This window comes from Ranitomeya imitator, chromosome 4 (assembly GCF_032444005.1).
Source record: "Ranitomeya imitator isolate aRanImi1 chromosome 4, aRanImi1.pri, whole genome shotgun sequence".
NCBI classification, from domain to species: Eukaryota; Metazoa; Chordata; class Amphibia; order Anura; family Dendrobatidae; genus Ranitomeya; species Ranitomeya imitator.
The window spans coordinates 9,300,457-9,320,794 of record NC_091285.1 but is presented as its reverse complement, the minus strand read 5'-3'; the positions used below and the strand labels follow the sequence as shown (position 1 = coordinate 9,320,794).

The window sequence follows — 20,338 nt, the reverse complement described above, 5'->3', positions numbered from 1 at the left end:
CCCTGGAGACATCGCTGGATCGGCGTGTGTGACACCGATCCAGCGATGTCTTCACTGGTAACCAGGGTAAACATCGGGTAACTAAGCGCAGGGCCGCGCTTAGTAACCCGATGTTTACCCTGGTTACCATGCTAAAAGTAAAAAAAAAACAAACACTACATACTTACCTACCGCTGTCTGTCCTCCAGCGCTGTGCTCTGCTCTCCTCCTGTACTGGCTGTGAGCCGGAAAGCAGAGCGGTGACGTCACCGCTCTGCTTTCCGGCTCCCAGACAGTACAGGAGGAGAGCAGAGAAGCAGAGCGCAGCGCTGGAGGACAGACAGCGGTAGGTAAGTATGTAGTGTTTGTTTTTTTTTTACTTTTAGCATGGTAACCAGGGTAAACATCGGGTTACTAAGCGCGGTCCTGCGCTTAGTAACCCGATGTTTACCCTGGTTACCGGCATCGTTGGTCGCTGGAGAGCGGTCTGTGTGACAGCTCTCCAGCGACCAAACAGCGACGCTGCAGCGATCCGGATCGTTGTCGGTATCGCTGCAGCGTCGCTAAATGTGAAGGGGCCTTAACATTCTGTATTATACTCCAGAGCTGCACTCACTATTCTGCTGGTGCAGTCACTGTGTACATACATTACTGATCCTGAGTTACATCCTGTATTATACTCCAGAGCTACACTCACTATTCTGCTGGTGCAGTCACTGTGTACATACATTACATTACTGATCCTGAGTTACGTCCTGTATTATACTCCAGAGCTGCACTCACTATTCTGCTGGTGCAGTCACTGTGTACATACATTACATTACTGATCCTGAGTTACATCCTGTATTATACTCCAGAGCTGCACTCACTATTCTGCAGTTTCAGTGCTGAAATCTCCTTTTCCTATGTATGAGGCTTGATAATAAAGCCGCTATGATCACATGCATGCACCTGACTTTAGCAGTGTTTACCCCCTAGCAGCGCTTCTGTCTGTCGGCTTGCTGACTGTTTCCAACAACGAGCAGGGTTGGTTCCGTACGTTTGGATAGTACCAGGCTGGTTTTAGTAGATGGATATCTCTAAGCTGCAGACATTTCCTTGTCATTGCTCCCCTTTATGCGGTGTCATTTCCCAGTCTCGCCCTGGACCCCCGTGAGGACCCCCTTATAGGATGTTGCTGGGGACATGACAGGGTCTTCCCATTAGTCGATTCTGCTGGTGAATCTCTGTATTATGCCAGTGTTGTGCTGCCACCTCCTGGAGACAAGCTGTCACTACATGGTCAGTATATTTCTGCAGCGTAGCTTGTCGCGCTGCCTGTGTACACATCGTGTGCAGTATAATAGTAATAATCGATTAATTATCAGAAAACGTACAGAAGCCGGAAAAAAACAAACTTTTATTTGTTGGAAATATCAGAGAATGTAGAAATCAGAATCTGCTGCAGATGGGCGCCACTGATCACTAGAAGGCTGCCCCCTCCAGCCTGGAGCGGCCCCCGCAGGGGACAGGCTGCCACCTAATGAGGGTCTTCTGTGGATCCAGGATCGTCCCGTGAGTGACGGACGCTTCTATGGTGTGACTGTGGAGCCCCCGGGGTTCCGATGGATCTTGCATAGATAATCGTTCTTTCCCGTGTCCGCGAGTCTGTGACCCGATCCTGGGGTCTCCCACGTTTTCTGCTGCTGATGGATTCGGTCACCACAGGGAAACCGCCAGAGATGCGATGAGTACGGAGATGGACAGCGACAGTCCCGTCCCCCGGCCGCAGTCCTGCGCGTTCTCCTGCGACACAGGAACAGAAACGTGACGGCCTCTGTGCACATGCCTGAAAGGGTTAATGCTGCATATTTCTGGGGTCCAGAGGACTACTCGCCCCTCCAAGCTGTACCGTGGTCCAGGACGCTGCACTGATCATAGAGGGGAGGGCGCAGAGACGACTGCGCAGCTGTAACCGTGGATACACAGTACTCTCCAGGATCAGGCAGAGCGATTCCAAAGTGCTCTACCCAATCACTAGGGAGCACTGTGGCTTTGGCGCTCTTACCTCGGGGTGGAAGGCGTGGCAACAGTGTGGCCATGGTGCGCTTACCTCGAGGTGGAAGGCATTACAAAGGAGGATTGTACTCACCGCGCTTATCTCGGGGTGGAAGGCATCACTTGGGAGGACTGTAGCCGTGGCGCACTTACCTCGGAGTGGAAGGCGTCACAAAGGAGGACTGTACTCACTGCGCGCTTATCTCAGGGTGGAAGGCATCACTTGGGAGGACTGTGGCTACGGTGTGCTTACCTCAGGGTGGAAGGCGTGACTAGGGAGGACTGTGGCTACGGTGTGCTTACCTCAGGGTGGAAGATGTGGCAGAAGTGTGGCCATGGCGCGCTCCCTCACGGTGGAAGGCGTCACTAGGGAGGATTGTGGCCATGGCGTGCTGACCTTGGGTGGAAGGTACCACTAGGGAGGACTGTGGCCATGGCCCGCTTACCTCGGGGTGGAAGACGTCACTAGGGAGGACTGTGGCCAAGGTGTGCTTACCTTGGGGTGGAAAATGTGGCAGAAATGTGGGCACGGCGCACTTACCTCGCGGTGGAAGGTGTCACTAGGGAGAATTGTGGCCATGGCGTGCTTACCACTGGGTTTAAGACGTGGCAGGAGTGTGGCCACAGCACGGTTACGCCACTAGGGAGGACTGTGGCCATGGCGTGCTTACCTTAAGGTTGAAGGCGTCACTAGGGAGGACTGTGGCCACGGCATGCTTACCTCGGGGTAGAAGGCTTCATTACTGAGGACTGTGGCCATGGCGCGCTTACGCCAGGGTGGAAGGTGTAAATAGGGAGGTCAGTGGCCACGGCGCGCTTACTTTGGTGTGTAAGGCGTCACTAGGGAGCATTGTGGCCACGGCGCGCTTACCTCGGGGTGCAAGGCGTCACTAGGGAGAATTGTGGGCAAGGAGCGCTTAACTTGGGGTGGAAGGCATTGCAGGAGTGTGGCCATGGCGCACTTACCTCAGCGTGGAAGGCATTGCAGGAGTGTGGCCACGGCGCACTTACCTCAGCGTGGAAGGTGTTGCAGGAGTGTGGCCAAGGCATGCTTACCTCGGGGTGGAAGGCACTGCAGGAGTGTGGCCATGGCATGCTTACCTCGGGGTGGAAGGCACTGCAGGAGTGTGGCCATGGCGCGTGTAATGTGTCAATAGGGAGGATACTGGCCACTGTGTGCTTACCTCAGTGTGGAAGGCATTGCAGGAGTGTGGCCACTTCACGATTACCTCGGGGTGCAAAGCGTCACTAGGGAGGATTATGGGCAAGGCGCGCTTACCTCTGGGTGGAAGGCATTGCAGGAGTGTGGCCTCGGCGCTCTTACCTTGGCGTGGAAGGCGTTGCAGGAGTGTGGCCTCGGCGCTCTTACCTTGGCGTGGAAGGCGTTGCAGGAGTGTGGCCATGGCACGCTTACTTCTGGGTAGAAGGCATTGCAGGATTGTGGGCATGGCACGCTTACCTAGGAGTGGAAGGCATTGCGCACGCTTACCTCAGAGTGGAAGGCATTGCAGGAGTGTGGCCATGGCATGCTTACCTCAGGGTGCAAGGTGTTGCAGGAGTGTGGGCATGGCGTGCTTACCTCTGGGTGGAAGGCATTGCAGGAGTGTGGCCATGGCGCGCTTACCACGGGGTGGAAGGCGTTGCAGGAGTGTGGCCATGGCACGCTTACCTCTAGGTGGAAGGTGTCAATAGGAAGGAAACTGACCACAGCGTGCTTACCTTAAGGTTGAAGGCGTCGCTAGGGAGGACTGTGGCCACGGCGTGCTTACCTCGGGGTGGAAGGCATCATTACTGAGGACTGTGGCCATGGCGCGCTTACCCAGGGTGGAAGGTGTAAATAGGGAGGTCAGTGGCCACTGTGCGCTTACCTTGGGGTGCAAGGCGTCACTAGGGAGGATTGTGGGCAAGGAGCGCTTACCTCGGGGTGGAAGGCACTGCAGGAGTGTGGCCATGGCGCGCTTACCTCGGGGTAGAAGGTGTCAATAGGGAGGATACTGGCCATTGCGCGCTTACCTCAGTGTGGAAGGCGTTGCAGGAGTGTGGCCGCGGCACGATTACCTTGGGGTGGAAGGCGTTACTAGGGATGATTGTGGCAATAGCGCGCTTACCTCGGGGTGTAAGGTGTGGCAGGAGGGTGGCCATGGCGCGCTACCTCGGGGTGGAAGGTGTTACTAGGGAGGATTGTGGGCAAGGTGCGCTTCCGCGTGGAAGGAGTGTGGCCACGGTGCGCTTACCTCGGGGTGGAAGGCGTCACTAGGGAGGATTCTGGCCACGGTGTGCTTACCTCGGGGTGGAAGGTGTCACTAGGGAGGATTGTGGGCAAGGTGCGCTTACTTCCGCGTGGAAGGAGTGGCAGGAGTGTGGCCATGGCGCGCTTACCTTGGGGTGGAAGGCGTCACTAGGGATGATTCTGGCCACGGTGCGCTTACCTTGGGGTGGAAGGCGTCACTAGGGAGTATTCTGGCCACGGCACGCTTACCTCGGGGTGGAAGGCGTCACTAGGGAGGATTCTGGCCACGGCGCGCTTACCTTGGGGTGGAAGGCGTCACTAGGGAGTATTCTGGCCACGGCGCGCTTACCTCGGGGTGGAAGGCGTCACTAGGGAGGATTCTGGCCAAGGCTCGCTTACCTCGGGGTGGAAGGAGTCACTAGGGAGGATTCTGGCCACGGCGCGCTTACCTCGGGGTGGAAGGAGTCACTAGGGAGGATTCTGGCCACGGCGCGCTTACCTCGGGGTGGAAGGAGTCACTAGGGAGGATTCTGGCCACGGCGCGCTTACCTCGGGGTGGAAGGAGTCACTAGGGAGGATTCTGGCCACGGCGCGCTTACCTCGGGGTGGAAGGAGTCACTAGGGAGGATTCTGGCCACGGTGCGCTTACCTCGGGGTGGAAGGCGTGGCAGGAGTGTGGCCGTCGGCGCAGTTTCTGGGATCTCATGCGTTCACACTTCACAGAAGCGTTATGTGCGCTGCAGTTAAGGTCAATGACTCGGATTCATACGTCACCTGCTGGGAGTTGTAGTTCCACATCTCTTGGTTAAAGACTAATGCAGAATGAATGCAGCACTAGATAACCTGTGGCACTACAAGTCCCAGCTAGCTGCGGCTATTAGGATACTTCTATTTCCAATACTGTCAGGATATATTTGACTTCTTTGGCTTGTAGGGAGACTGGGGCGAAGATGCTGCAGTCGCAGAGCGAGTCGCTGACCAGGAAGACGAGGTTGCTCTGCGCCACGTGCTGCATGACGAACATCCTGGGGGGAGAAAACAAATAAGGGGGAGACTAGAGTGAAATCCACCTGCAGTACCACAAACCACCACCAGATGGGGGTGCACGCAAGCGAAAAGCGACCGCGGATCAGCGTTTCGTGCTCCCTCTGGCTGAGCGGTTCAGCTCTATGGATGTTTCTACAGATCTACAATCATTCCCAAGATCTCTGCTTGCTGTCAGTGAATGGGAACATTCTTCTTTACAAAGAAAAGCTACAAATCTTTTTTTTTTATTTGAGAGCTGAGAGTTTGTTACAATGTATCAGGCACAAACCCTTCCCAAGACTTCATATCATCCACCAGGTTCTCCAATTTGGGGGGGTTCTCACCTTTGGCAATGGCCGCACTCTATGAGCCCGTTGGCCTCGCGGATGGAGGTGTCGTGTATGAAGGCCGGGTACTCGGTGTCGCACGGCTGAAGCATGTCGTGCTTCTTGTGCTTGTGAGCTGAAAACAGAAAGAAAAATGGGTGTAAATAGACCTGCGACCGTGTGTAACCCCCATCATTGAGGCCGGAGGATGGGGGTGAGGAGGGTGTCTGTAACTGTAAGGATATAAAGGGGCAGGAGCAGACAGTCCGATCCGCGGGGGCGGAGCATGTTCCTGCGCTGCAGGGGAGTGGCTTTAGAAGAAAGGGCGTGGCTACGATAAGCATGGGCGGCTCTTAACAGGGTGTGATCTCCATTTAGCAAGTGATTGGTGGACAGGTTGTGATTGACAGGCAAGAGGAGGATGGTGGTCCCGTCTTCTCTTACTTACAGGAGTGGAAAAAGGACTTTGCTGGAAGTCACATGACAGGTCACATGATGGATGAGACATCAATGAATGAAAGAGATGAAAGACAATGAGTGAGTCACATGATATGTCACATGATACAGGTGGACCCCCACAGTAACACAGAAAGGTATAAAACCCCTATAGATACATAATTGTGCCTAATATTACAACACAATGGTGGCGCTATTGCATTAAAGCTTATGGAAAAAGACAGCTGCCCGCCAGGTGGCCGACAGTGGTACTGCACCTGCTGAGACGGGCGCTCCATGGCCACCTACCTTCTGCCGTGGGATCAGACGACCAGAGAGGACACAGGCTGAACTCCAGGACGAACCTGGAGGAAGAGATGAGGCCCGGGATCAGGGCGAGCAAGCTACTGCTCCCTGGTATCAGCCACACGCACTGCCACAATATATATATATATTTATATATATATATATATATATATATATATATATATACCGTCTATACGGAGGACGGGCCGAGCACAGAACCAGATCACCGACACACACAGTATATACAGTCATGGCCGAAAGTATTGGCACCCTGATAACTGTGCCAGAAAAGGACGTATTTCTCCCACAACATTATTACATTCCTCGTGTTTTTTATTACACACTTGATGTTTATTTCCTTTGTGTTTATTGGAACAACACAAAAAAAAGAGAGAAAAAAAGGCAAATTGGACAAGATTTCACACAAAACCCCAGAAATGGGTCGGACACAATTGTTGGCGCCTCCTTAATATTTGTTTGCCACCTTAGGAATAAATCCCTGCGATCAGTCGCTCCCTATAACCATCCACAAGCTTCTTCCTCCTCTCAGCCGGGATCTTGAACTCTTCTTACAATCTGCTCCCGGTCTCATATTTCGTCTTCTTCCAACAGCGATTGTAAGATCTCTCCACAGGGGATCAATGGGATTTATGACCGGACTCATTGCTGCCACTTCAGACTCTCCAGCACTTTATTTTCCATCCATATCTGGGGGCTTCTTGAAGTATGTTTGGGGTCATTGTCCTGCCCGAAGACCCATGACACAAACCCAACTGGCCACTACATTGCCACCCAAAATCCTGTGGTAATCTTCAGATTTCATGATTCTTTGCACACAGTGAAGGCAGCCAGTGCCAGAGGCAGCAAAACTATCCCAAAACATCTATGAACTTCCACCATGTCTGACTGTAGGTATTGTGTTATTTTCTCTGTAGGCCTCATTCCATTTTTCAGTAAACAGTAGAATGATGTGCTTCACCAAAAAGCTCTATCTTGATCTCATGTAAGTATTCGGACAGAAATCCGAGAGTGGACCCTCTGGGTCGTGACTCTAGAGCCCCCGGGGTCGAGCCGACCAGATGGAATCACCCCCTATACAGGGAGTGTTAGGAGCAGGACCTCGGGGGAATGGAGACACAACAGCTAGAGCCAAAGGGACGACCCAAAATAAAGAAGGAAACCACAGGCTATAAGGATGGCAGGGAATAATAGGAAAACAAGACTTAACTGAAAGAATGTCTGGAACACGGAACGGCAGGACTCAGCAGGAACACGGACCGGCAGGATACAACAGGAAAACGGACTGGCGGGATACTGCAGGAACACGGACAGGCAGGATACAGCAGGAACACGGGCTGGCAGGACACAGCAGGAACACGGACTGGCAGAATACAGCAGGAACACGGACAGGCAGGATACAGCAGGAACACGGACAGGCAGGATACAGCAGGAACACGGGCTGGCAGGACACAGCAGGAACACGGACTGGCAGGATACAGCAGGAACACGGACTGGCAGAATACAGCAGGAACACGGACAGGCAGGATACAGCAGGAACACGGACTGGCAGAATACAGCAGGAACACGGACTGGGAGGATACAGCAGGAACACGGACTGGCGGGATACAGCAGGAACACGGACAGGCAGGATACAGCAGGAACACGGACTGGCAGAATACAGCAGGAACACGGACTGGCGGGATACAGCAGGAACACGGACAGGCAGGATACAGCAGGAACACGGGCTGGCAGGACACAGCAGGAACACGGACTGGCAGGATACAGAGACAAAGCAAGGACTGGGCTGAGAAAAGACACTGGTACAGGGGAGCCTAGGGCATAGGGACACTGACGGCAGACAGTGCACCTACAAAGCAAAGGCGTCTTACCTAGGAAGACGCCGGGAAGAAATACCCGATGGGCGCCGCCATGTTGGGGCGGAGCCACCGGGTCGCGACCTCAGAGAAGGCTCAGCGACGGGGGAGACGCGACCGCGCATGCGCGAAGAGACCAGACGCCGAGAGCCGGCGAAGGAGGAGGCAGAGCGGCGCGGGACAGGATCGTGAGCGCGCCGAGGGATGGGAGAAGCCGGGTAAGTATGTGCGGGCGTGACAGTACCCCCCTCCTTAGTCCCTCTCCTTTTAAGGCTAGAAAGGAATCTTTTCATGATAAGGGGAGCGTTGATGTTCTCTCGGGGCTCCCAGGACCTCTCCTCAGGGCCAAATCCCTCCCAATCAATCAAAAAATAAGTTTTACCCCTAACTACTTTTTTGGCAAGAATATCTTTAACATTAAAGATTCCATCAGAAGTACAGAGCTGAGGAGAGGAAGAGGTAGCGGAGTGAAAACAATTAAAGACTGCGGGTTTAAGAAGAGACACATGGAAGGCATTGGGGATGCGCAAAGAGGCAGGTAGCTTCAACTTATAAGAGACATCATTAATGCGACTCAAGATAGGAAAAGGACCAATGTAGCGAGGACCCAGTTTGTAAGAGGGAATTTTAAGCTTGATATAGCGAGAGGAGAGCCAAACTTTATCACCCGGAGAATATGGCGGAGCATCCAAACGCTTCTTGTCAGCAAACCTTTTCATATTAAGGCTAGCTTTCTCAAGAGCCACTTTAGTCTCATTCCAAATCGTAGAGAATTCCCGGGACAAGAAATCCGCTGCCGGTACCCCCGAGGAAAGAGAAACAGGAAGAGGAATGTTCGGATGTTGACCATAGACTACGAAAAAGGGAGATTTGGAGGAAGACTCGCTGGGAAGATTGTTGTAAGAGAATTCAGCCCAGGGGAGAAGAGAGACCCAGTCATCTTGGTGTGCATTGGTGAAGTGTCGCAGATATGTAGTCAGAACTTGATTAACTCGCTCCACTTGTCCGTTGGACTGAGGGTGATAGGCGGAAGAGAAGTCCAAGTTAACCTTTAATAGACTGCAGAGAGCTCTCCAAAAACGTGAGGTAAATTGTACTCCACGGTCTGAGACAATATGATGTGGAAAACCATGAAGACGGAAGACTTGGTGTAAAAAGATCTTTGCCAACTCAGGAGCGGAAGGCAGACCAGGCAAAGCGATGAAGTGAGCCATTTTAGAGAACCGATCTACAACAACCAAGATGACAGAGCAATTCAAGGAAGAAGGTAGATCAGTGATGAAGTCCATAGCGATATGACTCCATGGAACGGAAGGCACAGGCAGAGGATGCAGGAGACCGGAGGGAAGCTGCCTAGGGACTTTATTTTTAGCACAAGAAGGACAAGAAGCGATGAATTTGGTGACGTCTTGACGGAGAGATGGCCACCAGTAGTGCCGAGAGATAAGAGACAGTGTCTTCTTGACTCCTACATGTCCTGCAATTTTGGAGGAGTGACCCCAACGTAAAACTCTCTCCTTGTCTTGATTAGCCACAAGAGTCTTGCCAGGAGGAGTAGAAATCACTCTTAGAGGAGCAAGAGTGACGATCCTCGCAGGATCAATGATGTGAGCCGGAGAATCCTCCATGTCCTGAGGTTGAAAGGATCTCGAAAGAGCATCTGCTTTGACATTCTTATTTCCAGGTCGGAAATGAAGTTCAAACTCAAATCGTCCGAAGAATAAAGACCATCTGGCTTGTCGTGGATTTAGTCTTTGGGCAGACTGAATATAGGCCAGATTCTTGTGGTCAGTGTAAATGATGAATGGATGAAGAGACCCTTCAAGAAGATAACGCCATTCTTCCAAGGCTAGCTTGATAGCCAATAGTTCCTTATCCCCTATAGAGTAGTTACGCTCAGGAGCGGAAAAAGTTTTAGAAAAGAAACCACAGGTCACCAAACGTCCGGACGAAGATCTTTGCAAAAGTACTGCTCCAGCTCCAATAGAAGATGCGTCGACCTCAAGGACAAACAGTCTATTAGCATCAGGACGATGAAGCACAGGGGCCGTAGCGAAACTTTGTTTAAGGGACAAAAAAGACTCTTCAGCCTCAGGGGTCCAAAGGCTGGAATTGACTCCCTTGCGAACTAGGGCAGAGATAGGCTTGGTCATGGAAGAAAAATGAGGAATAAATTGTCTATAGTAGTTGGCAAAGCCAAGAAAACGTTGGATTGCTTTTGTTCCAAGAGGACGAGGCCAATTCAGGACAGCAGAAACCTTCTCTGGATCCATCTCTAAGCCAGATCTTGAGACAATATACCCAAGGAAGAGAGGACTGTTCAAAGACGCACTTTTCAATCTTAGCGAACAGATGATTCTCTCTTAGCCTTTGCAGGACTCGGCGGACATCTCGCCTGTGAGTGGAGAGATCCGGAGAGAAGATGAGGATGTCGTCAAGGTAAACCACGACTGAGGAGTAGAGAAGATCCCGAAATACATCGTTCACAAATTCCTGGAAAACCGCGGGGGCGTTGCAGAGACCAAACGGCATAACCAAGTATTCGTAGTGACCGTCACGAGTATTGAAGGCGGTCTTCCACTCATCGCCTGCACGAATACGAACCAGATTGTATGCGCCACGTAGATCTAATTTGGTAAAGATTTGCGCACCCCGAAGACGGTCGAAGAGTTCCGGAATGAGTGGCAGAGGATATTTGTTCTTCACCGTGATGTTGTTTAGGCCTCGATAATCAATACAGGGACGGAGGGAACCGTCTTTCTTCTTCACGAAAAAAAACCCTGCTCCGGCCGGAGAAGAAGACTTGCGGATGAAACCTTTAGCAAGATTTTCTTGAATGTACTCAGACATAGCTTGAGTCTCAGCAGGAGAGAGAGGATAGATTCTGCCCCTGGGCGGGTTAGTTCCAGGCACGAGATCTATGGGACAATCATAGAGACGGTGAGGCGGAAGCTCCTCAGCCTCCTTCTTGTTGAAGACATCAGAAAAAGCGCTGTAGACAGAGGGTAAGGCGGGAAAGGAAGAAGAAGGAGAAGAATTAGAGGAATATCCCACAGGACGCACCGGCAGCAGACAACGTTCCCGACAAAGCTCACCCCAGCGCAAGATATTACCATTGCGCCAATCTAAAATGGGCTCGTGGCTCCGTAACCAAGGAAGACCTAAGAGCATAGGATGAGACAGACCCGCTAAAACATAAAATGCAATTCTCTCCTTGTGCAGAGCCCCAACCTGAAGTTCCACCTCAAGTGTCACTTGAGTAATGGTCTCCTGTGTAAAGGTTTACCATCCACAGATGCTAGAATCACAGGAGCCTCTACGGTTCTGACTGGAACGGAGAATTTCAAAACCTCTTCCAACCTAATAAAATTCCCTGCAGCGCCCGAATCCACATACGCATCCAGAGAAACGCCCTTGCCCGCAATATGCAAAAGAACGGACAAAGTAAGGGGTTGAGAGGAATCACACACACCTAGGGAGGCCTCTCTTACCTGACCTAGGCGGAGGAGTTTTCCGGACGTTCAGGGCAAGAGCGCAATAAATGAGCAGCACTTCCGCAGTAAAAACATAACCCCTGAGTGCGCCTCTCTTTACGACGTTGTTCGGACATTTTAAGACGGTCCACTTGCATAGGTTCCGGTGCGGACGCCTGAGAGGAGGTTCTAGGCTGTGGACTGAGTGGCTTACGGGTGGCAGAAGAAGGACGAAGAGACCTCCGCTCGCGAGCGCGTTCTTGGAACCGAAGGTCGATACGGGTCGCTAAGGAAATTAATTCCTCCAAAACCGTAGGGGTGTCCCGACCAGCTAACTCATCCTTTATGCGCCCAGAGAGACCCCGCCAGAAAGCACCCACCAACGCCTCATTGTTCCAGCCCAAGTCAGAGGAGAGGGTGCGGAACTGAATAGCGTACTGGCCTACGGATAACGATCCCTGATGGAGAGAGAATAGGGCTTCAGTTGTAGAGGCCAGTCGTCCAGGTTCGTCAAAGACAAGACGGAAAGTCTCCAAAAATTCAGACAACCGGGAGACTAGGGGATCGTCTCGCTCCCAGAGTGGATTAACCCATGCCAAGGCGTCACCCTCTAGATGGGAAATCAAAAACGCAACTTTGGACCGATCCGTCGGGTAATGCTGGGGCAGAAGCTCAAAGTGAAGACGGCATTGGTTTAGAAATCCTCGGCAGGACTTAGGATCCCCATTGTACCGAGGCGGTTTAGCCAAGCGGGGTGGAGGGTGGGAAGCAGGAGCAGACGTAGAAGCGGCTGTCTGGATGGAAAGCAGCCGATCGTCAATAGAAGACATATAACTAAGTATATGGGCCTGGGTGTCACGCTGCTGAGCTAACTCTTGCTGTAAGCCAATGAGTAGAGCGGCGTTGCCAGGATCGGAGGACTGGAGCGTGGACAAACGAGAATCCATAGCCTTCATAAAGGACATCATACGGGACTGATTCTTTTTGCGTAGCAGAGGCCCCAGCGGGGTCCATGGCCTTTGCTTCCTGTAAGTATTCGGACAGAAATCCGAGAGTGGACCCTCTGGGTCGTGACTCTAGAGCCCCCGGGGTCGAGCCGACCAGATGGAATCACCCCCTATACAGGGAGTGTTAGGAGCAGGACCTCGGGGGAATGGAGACACAACAGCTAGAGCCAAAGGGACGACCCAAAATAAAGAAGGAAACCACAGGCTATAAGGATGGCAGGGAATAATAGGAAAACAAGACTTAACTGAAAGAATGTCTGGAACACGGAACGGCAGGACTCAGCAGGAACACGGACCGGCAGGATACAACAGGAACACGGACTGGCGGGATACAGCAGGAACACGGACAGGCAGGATACAGCAGGAACACGGGCTGGCAGGACACAGCAGGAACACGGACTGGCAGGATACAGCAGGAACACGGACTGGCAGAATACAGCAGGAACACGGACAGGCAGGATACAGCAGGAACACGGACAGGCAGGATACAGCAGGAACACGGGCTGGCAGGACACAGCAGGAACACAGACTGGCAGGATACAGCAGGAACACGGACTGGCAGAATACAGCAGGAACACGGACAGGCAGGATACAGCAGGAACACGGACAGGCAGGATACAGCAGGAACACGGGCTGGCAGGACACAGCAGGAACACGGACTGGCAGGATACAGCAGGAACACGGACTGGCAGAATACAGCAGGAACACGGACAGGCAGAATACAGCAGGAACACGGACTGGCGGGATACAGCAGGAACACGGACAGGCAGGATACAGCAGGAACACGGACTGGCAGAATACAGCAGGAACACGGACTGGCAGAATACAGCAGGAACACGGACTGGCGGGATACAGCAGGAACACGGACAGGCAGGATACAGCAGGAACACGGACTGGCAGAATACAGCAGGAACACGGACTGGCGGGATACAGCAGGAACACGGACAGGCAGGATACAGCAGGAACACGGGCTGGCAGGACACAGCAGGAACACGGACTGGCAGGATACAGAGACAAAGCAAGGACTGGGCTGAGAAAAGACACTGGTACAGGGGAGCCTAGGGCATAGGGACACTGACGGCAGACAGTGCACCTACAAAGCAAAGGCGTCTTACCTAGGAAGACGCCGGGAAGAAATACCCGATGGGCGCCGCCATGTTGGGGCGGAGCCACCGGGTCGCGACCTCCCAGAAGGCTCAGCGACGGGGGAGACGCGACCGCGCATGCGCGAAGAGACCAGACGCCGAGAGCCGGCGAAGGAGGAGGCAGAGCGGCGCGGGACAGGATCGTGAGCGCGCCGAGGGATGGGAGAAGCCGGGTAAGTATGTGCGGGCGTGACATCTCATCTGTCGACAAGATGCTTTCCCAGAAGGATTTTGGCTTACATACATTTTGGCAAACTGCAGTCTAGTTTTTTTCTGCCTCTGTGTCAACAGTGGGGTCCTCCAGCCTCCTACCATAGTGTTTCATTTCATTCACAAGTGGACGGATAGGTCGCGCTGACACTGATGCACCCTGAGCCTGCAGGACAGCTTGAATTTCTTTGGACCTTGATTGGGGCTTATCCATCATCCGGACTATCCTGCGTTATAACCTTTCATCAATTTTTCTCCGACATCCATGTCCAGGGAGATTAGCTGCAGTGCCATGGGTTCTAAACTTCTGGATTGCGTTGCGCACCGTGGACAAAGGACCATCCAGATCTCTGGAGATTGACTTGTAACCTTGAGATTGGTGAAATTGCTCAGACAGTTCTCTTCTGTTTTTTCTGTTCTCCATGCTTAGTGTGGCACACAGACACACAATGCAAAGATTGGGGCAATTTCTCCCCTTTTTATCTGGTTTCAGGTGTGATTTTCATATTGCCCACACCTGTTACTTGCCATAGGTGAGTCTGAACGAGCATCACATGCTGGAAACAAAGTTGTTTACCCAAAATTTTGGAAAGGTGCAAACAATTGTGTCTTGTTATGGAGGTTTAGTGTGAAATTATGTTTATTTTGCTTTTTTTTTATTGTTCCAATGCACACAAAGGAAATAAACGTGTATAACAAAGCATGAAATTGTAATAATGTGCTAGGAAATACTTCCTGTTCTGGAACAATATCAAGGGTGCCAACAGTTTCATGACACACACAGGATAGGTAGATAGATAGATAGATAGATAGATAGATAGATAGATAGATAGAAGATAGATAGATAATAAATAGATAGATAGATAGATAGATAGATAATAGATTTATAATAGATAGATAGATAGATAGATAGATAGATAGATAGATAGATAGATAGATAGATAGATAGATAGATATGGAGGACGGATACTTACAGGACCAGATTACTGAGCAGCCACTGGGTAGCTGAGATCAGAGCAAACAGCGGCTGAAAGAGATGAAAATACAGACAATTGGCGCTATTGTTACATGTGGCACATGTGACCACCCCGTGTTGTATGTGACGTGTGACCGCCCCGTGCTACATGTGACTGTCCTGTGCTACATGTGACCGCCCCGTGCTACATGTGACCGTCCTGTGCTACATGTGACCGCCCCGTGCTACATGTGACCGTCCTGTGCTACATGTGACCGCCCCGTGCTACATGTGACCGCCCCGTGCTACATGTGACCACCCCGTGTTGTATGTGACGTGTGACCGCCCCGTGCTACATGTGACCGCCCCGTGCTACATGTGACCGCCCCGTGCTACATGTGACCGCCCCGTGCTACATGTGACCGTCCTGTGCTACATGTGACCGTCCAGTGCTACATGTGACCGCCCCGTGCTACATGTGACCGCCCCGTGCTACATGTGACCGCCCCGTGCTACATGTGACCGCCCCGTGCTACATGTGACCGTCCTGTGCTACATGTGACCATCCTGTGCTACATGTGACCGCCCCGTGCTACATGTGACCGCCCCGTGCTACATGTGACCATCCTGTGCTACATGTGACCGTCCTGTGCTACATGTGACCGCCCCGTGCTACATGTGACCATCCTGTGCTACATGTGACCGTCCGGTGCTACATGTGACCGCCCCGTGCTACATGTGACGATCCTGTCCTACATGTGACCGCCCCGTGCTACATGTGACCGCCCCGTGCTACATGTGACCTTCCTGTGCTACATGTCACCGCCCCGTGCTACATGGGACCGTCCTGTGCTACATGTGACCGTCCTGTGCTACATGTGACCGTCCTGTGCTACATGTGACCGTCCTGTGCTACATGTGACCGCCCCGTGCTACATGTGACCGTCCTGTGCTACATGTGACCGTCCTGTGCTACATGTGACCGCCCCGTGCTACATGTGACCGCCCCACGCTACATGTGACCGCCCCGTGCTACATGTGACCGTCCTGTGCTACATTTCAAAAACCTGACCTGCACATCCAAACATAGACTGAGTGTGAACAGGTGCTGAACCCAGAGTCGCCAACTCGTATATAGTTAAATAAATAGGGCAGCACACTGCAGCGCCAAAACATGCAAACTTGAAAAAACGAAATTTGAACTGCATTACTGCACTAGAAATATGAAAAATGAGAGCTTTTAGCGCACAAAAATGGCCAATTTTATGTGTACCTCGTAGCCACACTCAGTCTATGTTTGGATGTGCAGGTCAGGTTTTTGAAATGTATTCTCTAGCCTTCTGATCGTGCACTCCCCGCCTCCTAGCTTCAGGTGTTTTAATTATAGTAGGTCCAATACCCCTCCACATAGAGAGAGAATTTGAGTCCAAGAAGAGGTTTTTACATGTACCCATTCAGATGGAGACGTTTATTCTCAGTGAGGTAGGTCAAGCGTAGGACCTCGTATAAGAGAGATGCCTTAACGTGGCTACGAGGTACACATAAAATTGGCCATTTTTGTGCGCTAAAAGCTCTCATTTTTCATATTTCTAGTGCAGTAATGCAGTTCAAATTTCGTTTTTTCAAGTTTGCATGTTTTGGCGCTGCAGTGTGCTGCCCTATTTATTTAACTACGTCCTGTGCTACATGTCACCGCCCCGTGCTACATGGGACCGTCCTGTGCTACATGTGACCGTCCTGTGCTACATGTGACCGTCCTGTGCTACATGTGACCGCCCCGTGCTACATGTGACCGTCCTGTGCTACATGTGACCGTCATGTGCTACATGTGACCGTCCTGTGCTACATGTGACCGCCCCGTGCTACATGTGACCGCCCCACGCTACATGTGACCGCCCCGTGCTACATGTGACCGTCCTGTGCTACATGTGACCGCCCCGTGCTACATGTGACCATCCTGTGCTACATGTGACCGCCCCGTGCTACATGTGACCGCCCCATGCTACATGTGACCGCCCCGTGCTACATGTGACCGCCTTGTGTTGTATGTGACGTGTGACCGTCCCGTGCTACATGTGACATGTGCTCGCCCCTCCGCGGAGTCGGCATCTTACGTTGAGCAGGCTGCGGCCCCCGCTGTGGTGATGATACGGCATTTTGCACATGGCCTGGTAGTCGTACAGCGTCACCCTGAAAAAGAGGAGGAACGCGGGGTCAGAGGAGACATGCGGACTCAGGACGACAGGGAGATGCTGGGAGTAGTAGTGGCGCTTACTCTCTGAAGATGCTCATTTGCAGAAGCTGCATCATCAACGAACCATCGATCTCGCCGAGGAACTCGCCTGTCTGTGAGGGGAGATACAGGGTGAGCGGCGGCATTGTGGCCAGTAATGGGGAGATACAGGGAGAGCGGCGGCATCGTGGCCAGTAATGGGGAGATACAGGGAGAGCGGCGGCATCGTGGCCAGTAATGGGGAGATACAGGGAGAGCGGCGTCATCGTGGCCAGTAATGGGAAGATACAGGGTGAGCAGCATAGTGGCCAGTAATGGGGAGATACAGGGTGAGCGGCGGCATCGTGGCCAGTAATGGGGAGATACAGGGAGAGCGGCGGCATTGTGGCCAGTAATGGGGAGATACAGGGAGAGCGGCGGCATCGTGGCCAGTAATGGGGAGATACAGGGAGAGCGGCGGCATCGTGGCCAGTAATGGGGAGATACAGGGAGAGCGGCGTCATCGTGGCCAGTAATGGGAAGATACAGGGTGAGCAGCATAGTGGCCAGTAATGGGGAGATACAGGGTGAGCGGCGGCATCGTGGCCAGTAATGGGGAGATACAGGGAGAGCGGCGGCATTGTGGCCAGTAATGGGGAGATACAGGGAGAGCGGCGGCATCGTGGCCAGTAATGGGGAGATACAGGGAGAGCGGCGGCATCGTGGCCAGTAATGGGGAGATACAGGGAAAGCAGCATAGTGGCCAGTAATGGGGGGAGATACAGGGAGAGCGGTGGCATCGTGGCCAGTAATGGGGAGATACAGGGAGAGCAGCATAGTGGCCAGTAATGGGGAGATACAGGGTGAGCGGCATAGTGGCCAGTAATGGGGAGATACAGGGAGAGTGGCGGCATCGTGGCCAGTAATGGGGAGATACAGGGAGAGCAGCATAGTGGCCAGTAATGGGGAGATACAGGGAGAGCAGCACAGTGGCCAGTAATGGGGAGATACAGGGTGAGCGGCATAGTTGCCATTTATGGGGAGATACAGTGTGAGCGGCATAGTGGCCAGTAATGGGGAGATACAGGGAGAGCAGCATTGTGGCCAGTAATGGGGAGATACAGGGAGAGCAGCATAGTGGCCAGTAATGGGGAGATACAGGGAGAGCAGCATAGTGGCCAGTAATGGGGAGATACAGGGTGAGCGGCATAGTGGCCAGTAATGGGGAGATACAGGGGGAGCGGCGGCATCGTGGCCAGTAATGGGGAGATACAGGGAGAGTGGCGGCATCGTGGCCAGTAATGGGGAGATACACGGAGAGCGGCAGCATCGTGGCCAGTAATGGGGAGATACAGGGTGAGCGGCAGCATCGTGGCCAGTAATGGGGAGATACAGGGTGAGCGGCATAGTGGCCAGTAATGGGGGAGATACAGGGAGAGCGGCGGCATCGTGGCCAGTATTGGGGAGATACAGGGAGAGCGGCAGCATCGTGGCCAGTAATGGGGAGATACACGGAGAGCGGAAGCATCGTGGCCAATAATGGGGAGATACAGGGTGAGCGGCAGCATCGTGGCCAGTAATGGGGAGATACAGGGTGAGCGGCATAGTGGCCAGTAATGGGAAGATACAGGGTGAGCGGCATAGTGGCCAGTAATGGGGAGATACAGGGAGAGCGGCGGCATCGTGGCCAGTATTGGGGAGATACAGGGAGAGCGGCAGCATCGTGGCCAGTAATGGGGAGATACACGGAGAGCGGAAGCATCGTGGCCAATAATGGGGAGATACAGGGTGAGCGGCAGCATCGTGGCCAGTAATGGGGAGATACAGGGTGAGCGGCATAGTGGCCAGTAATGGGAAGATACAGGGTGAGCGGCATAGTGGCCAGTAATGGGGAGATACAGGGAGAGCGGCGGCATCGTGGCCAGTAATGGGGAGATACAGGGAGAGCGGCATCATCGTGGCCAGTAATGGGGAGATACAGGGTGAGCGACATAGTGGCCAGTAATGGGAAGATACAGGGTGAGCGGCATAGTGGCCAGTAATGGGGGAGATACAGGGTGAGCAACGGCATCGTGGCCAGTAATGGGGAGATACAGGGAGAGCAGCGGCATCGTGGCCAGTAATGGGGAGATACAGGGTGAGCGGCATTGTGGCCAGTAATGGGAGATACAGGGTGAGCAGCATAGTTGTCACGAATCGGGGGTGACCTTTGGCCAGCACACGGTTATCACATGTGCAGGGGGCTTATCTTAGTTATCCCAAGACTGCTACAATGTGATGAAAACACAAACAAGGCTATTGACCTATCAATTTACCGCAGGGGCTTATTTTAGTTATCCCACTGCTGCTACAATATATCACAAACTGCAGGGATTTATGTATATCCCGCTTTCCAGTTCCGCTTCAGAACTTTTCAGCTCTCCGGCGCCCCCTTACCCTCAGGTCACTCAGGGAACTACACCTAGGATAATTGGCCGCCGGATGGGCCGATTCACTGTGGACTGGCTAGCAGGCACGCTGCAGCGAGGGAATTATAAATGCTCAGGTTGCAGCCAGACAATAACTTATAAAACCCCGTGCCGTCGCTGCCAGCTCACCTGCCTGGCCCAGAACACACTTCGCTGCCACCAGCTCAGATTTCTCCACAGAGGGGTTCAGAGCCAACCCAAATTAGTAGCATAATTAACTTCAGAGGACTTAGGGTATGTTTTAGAGCAAGGAAAACCAAGGTAGTAGTTTTATATTTTACTCCATAACAGATTAGGCAGTGTTTATAAAAGGTACGGTATATAAAGGTTTTTACAAAATGAGACAATTTAAAGTATGTACAAGGCAATCACAAAATAAACAGAGATTAAAACAAAAATTAACACTCACATATGCTCAGATCATCCTAACCATGCTGGTGGGCGGAGCCAAATGTCCCAATTCATCAGAGAGTCTTCTTGGTGTGAAGTCCCAGGCAAGAGTGAGTGCTAGACTCACTGGCAGTAACTTATACTTGTAGGCTGTGACATCACTAAAGGGGGTTGAGTTACCCTCGCCCTCCCCTTTCCTCTGAGATACAGATTTACCGGCAATATCTATAATTCTCATGACTTGATTTGCAAATCTAGCAGAGTG

At 52.5% G+C, this 20,338-nt stretch overlaps 1 protein-coding gene across 3 annotated transcripts in view; it reads right to left on the bottom strand.

Annotated features, from left to right (window-relative positions):
* Positions 1-1,359: 1,359 nt before the first annotated feature.
* The window catches only part of CACNA2D4 (calcium voltage-gated channel auxiliary subunit alpha2delta 4), a 158,688-nt gene continuing 139,709 nt past the window's right edge, over positions 1,360-20,338 (bottom strand). For 2 of the 3 annotated variants that reach the window (XM_069762928.1, XM_069762930.1), the window contains 9 exons: positions 17,279-17,349; positions 17,118-17,193; positions 15,023-15,075; positions 6,343-6,398; positions 6,047-6,067; positions 5,617-5,734; positions 5,159-5,271; positions 4,896-4,978; positions 1,360-1,764 (listed from right to left, as the gene is read on the bottom strand). In XM_069762928.1, the coding sequence (XP_069619029.1) occupies positions 1,678-1,764; positions 4,896-4,978; positions 5,159-5,271; positions 5,617-5,734; positions 6,047-6,067; positions 6,343-6,398; positions 15,023-15,075; positions 17,118-17,193; positions 17,279-17,349 (678 nt within the window). In that variant the 3' untranslated portion in view covers positions 1,360-1,677. Of the gene's footprint in view, positions 1,765-4,895; positions 4,979-5,153; positions 5,272-5,616; positions 5,735-6,046; positions 6,068-6,342; positions 6,399-15,022; positions 15,076-17,117; positions 17,194-17,278; positions 17,350-20,338 lie in introns of all 3 variants that reach the window. The other variant, XM_069762929.1, reaches the window with a different exon arrangement.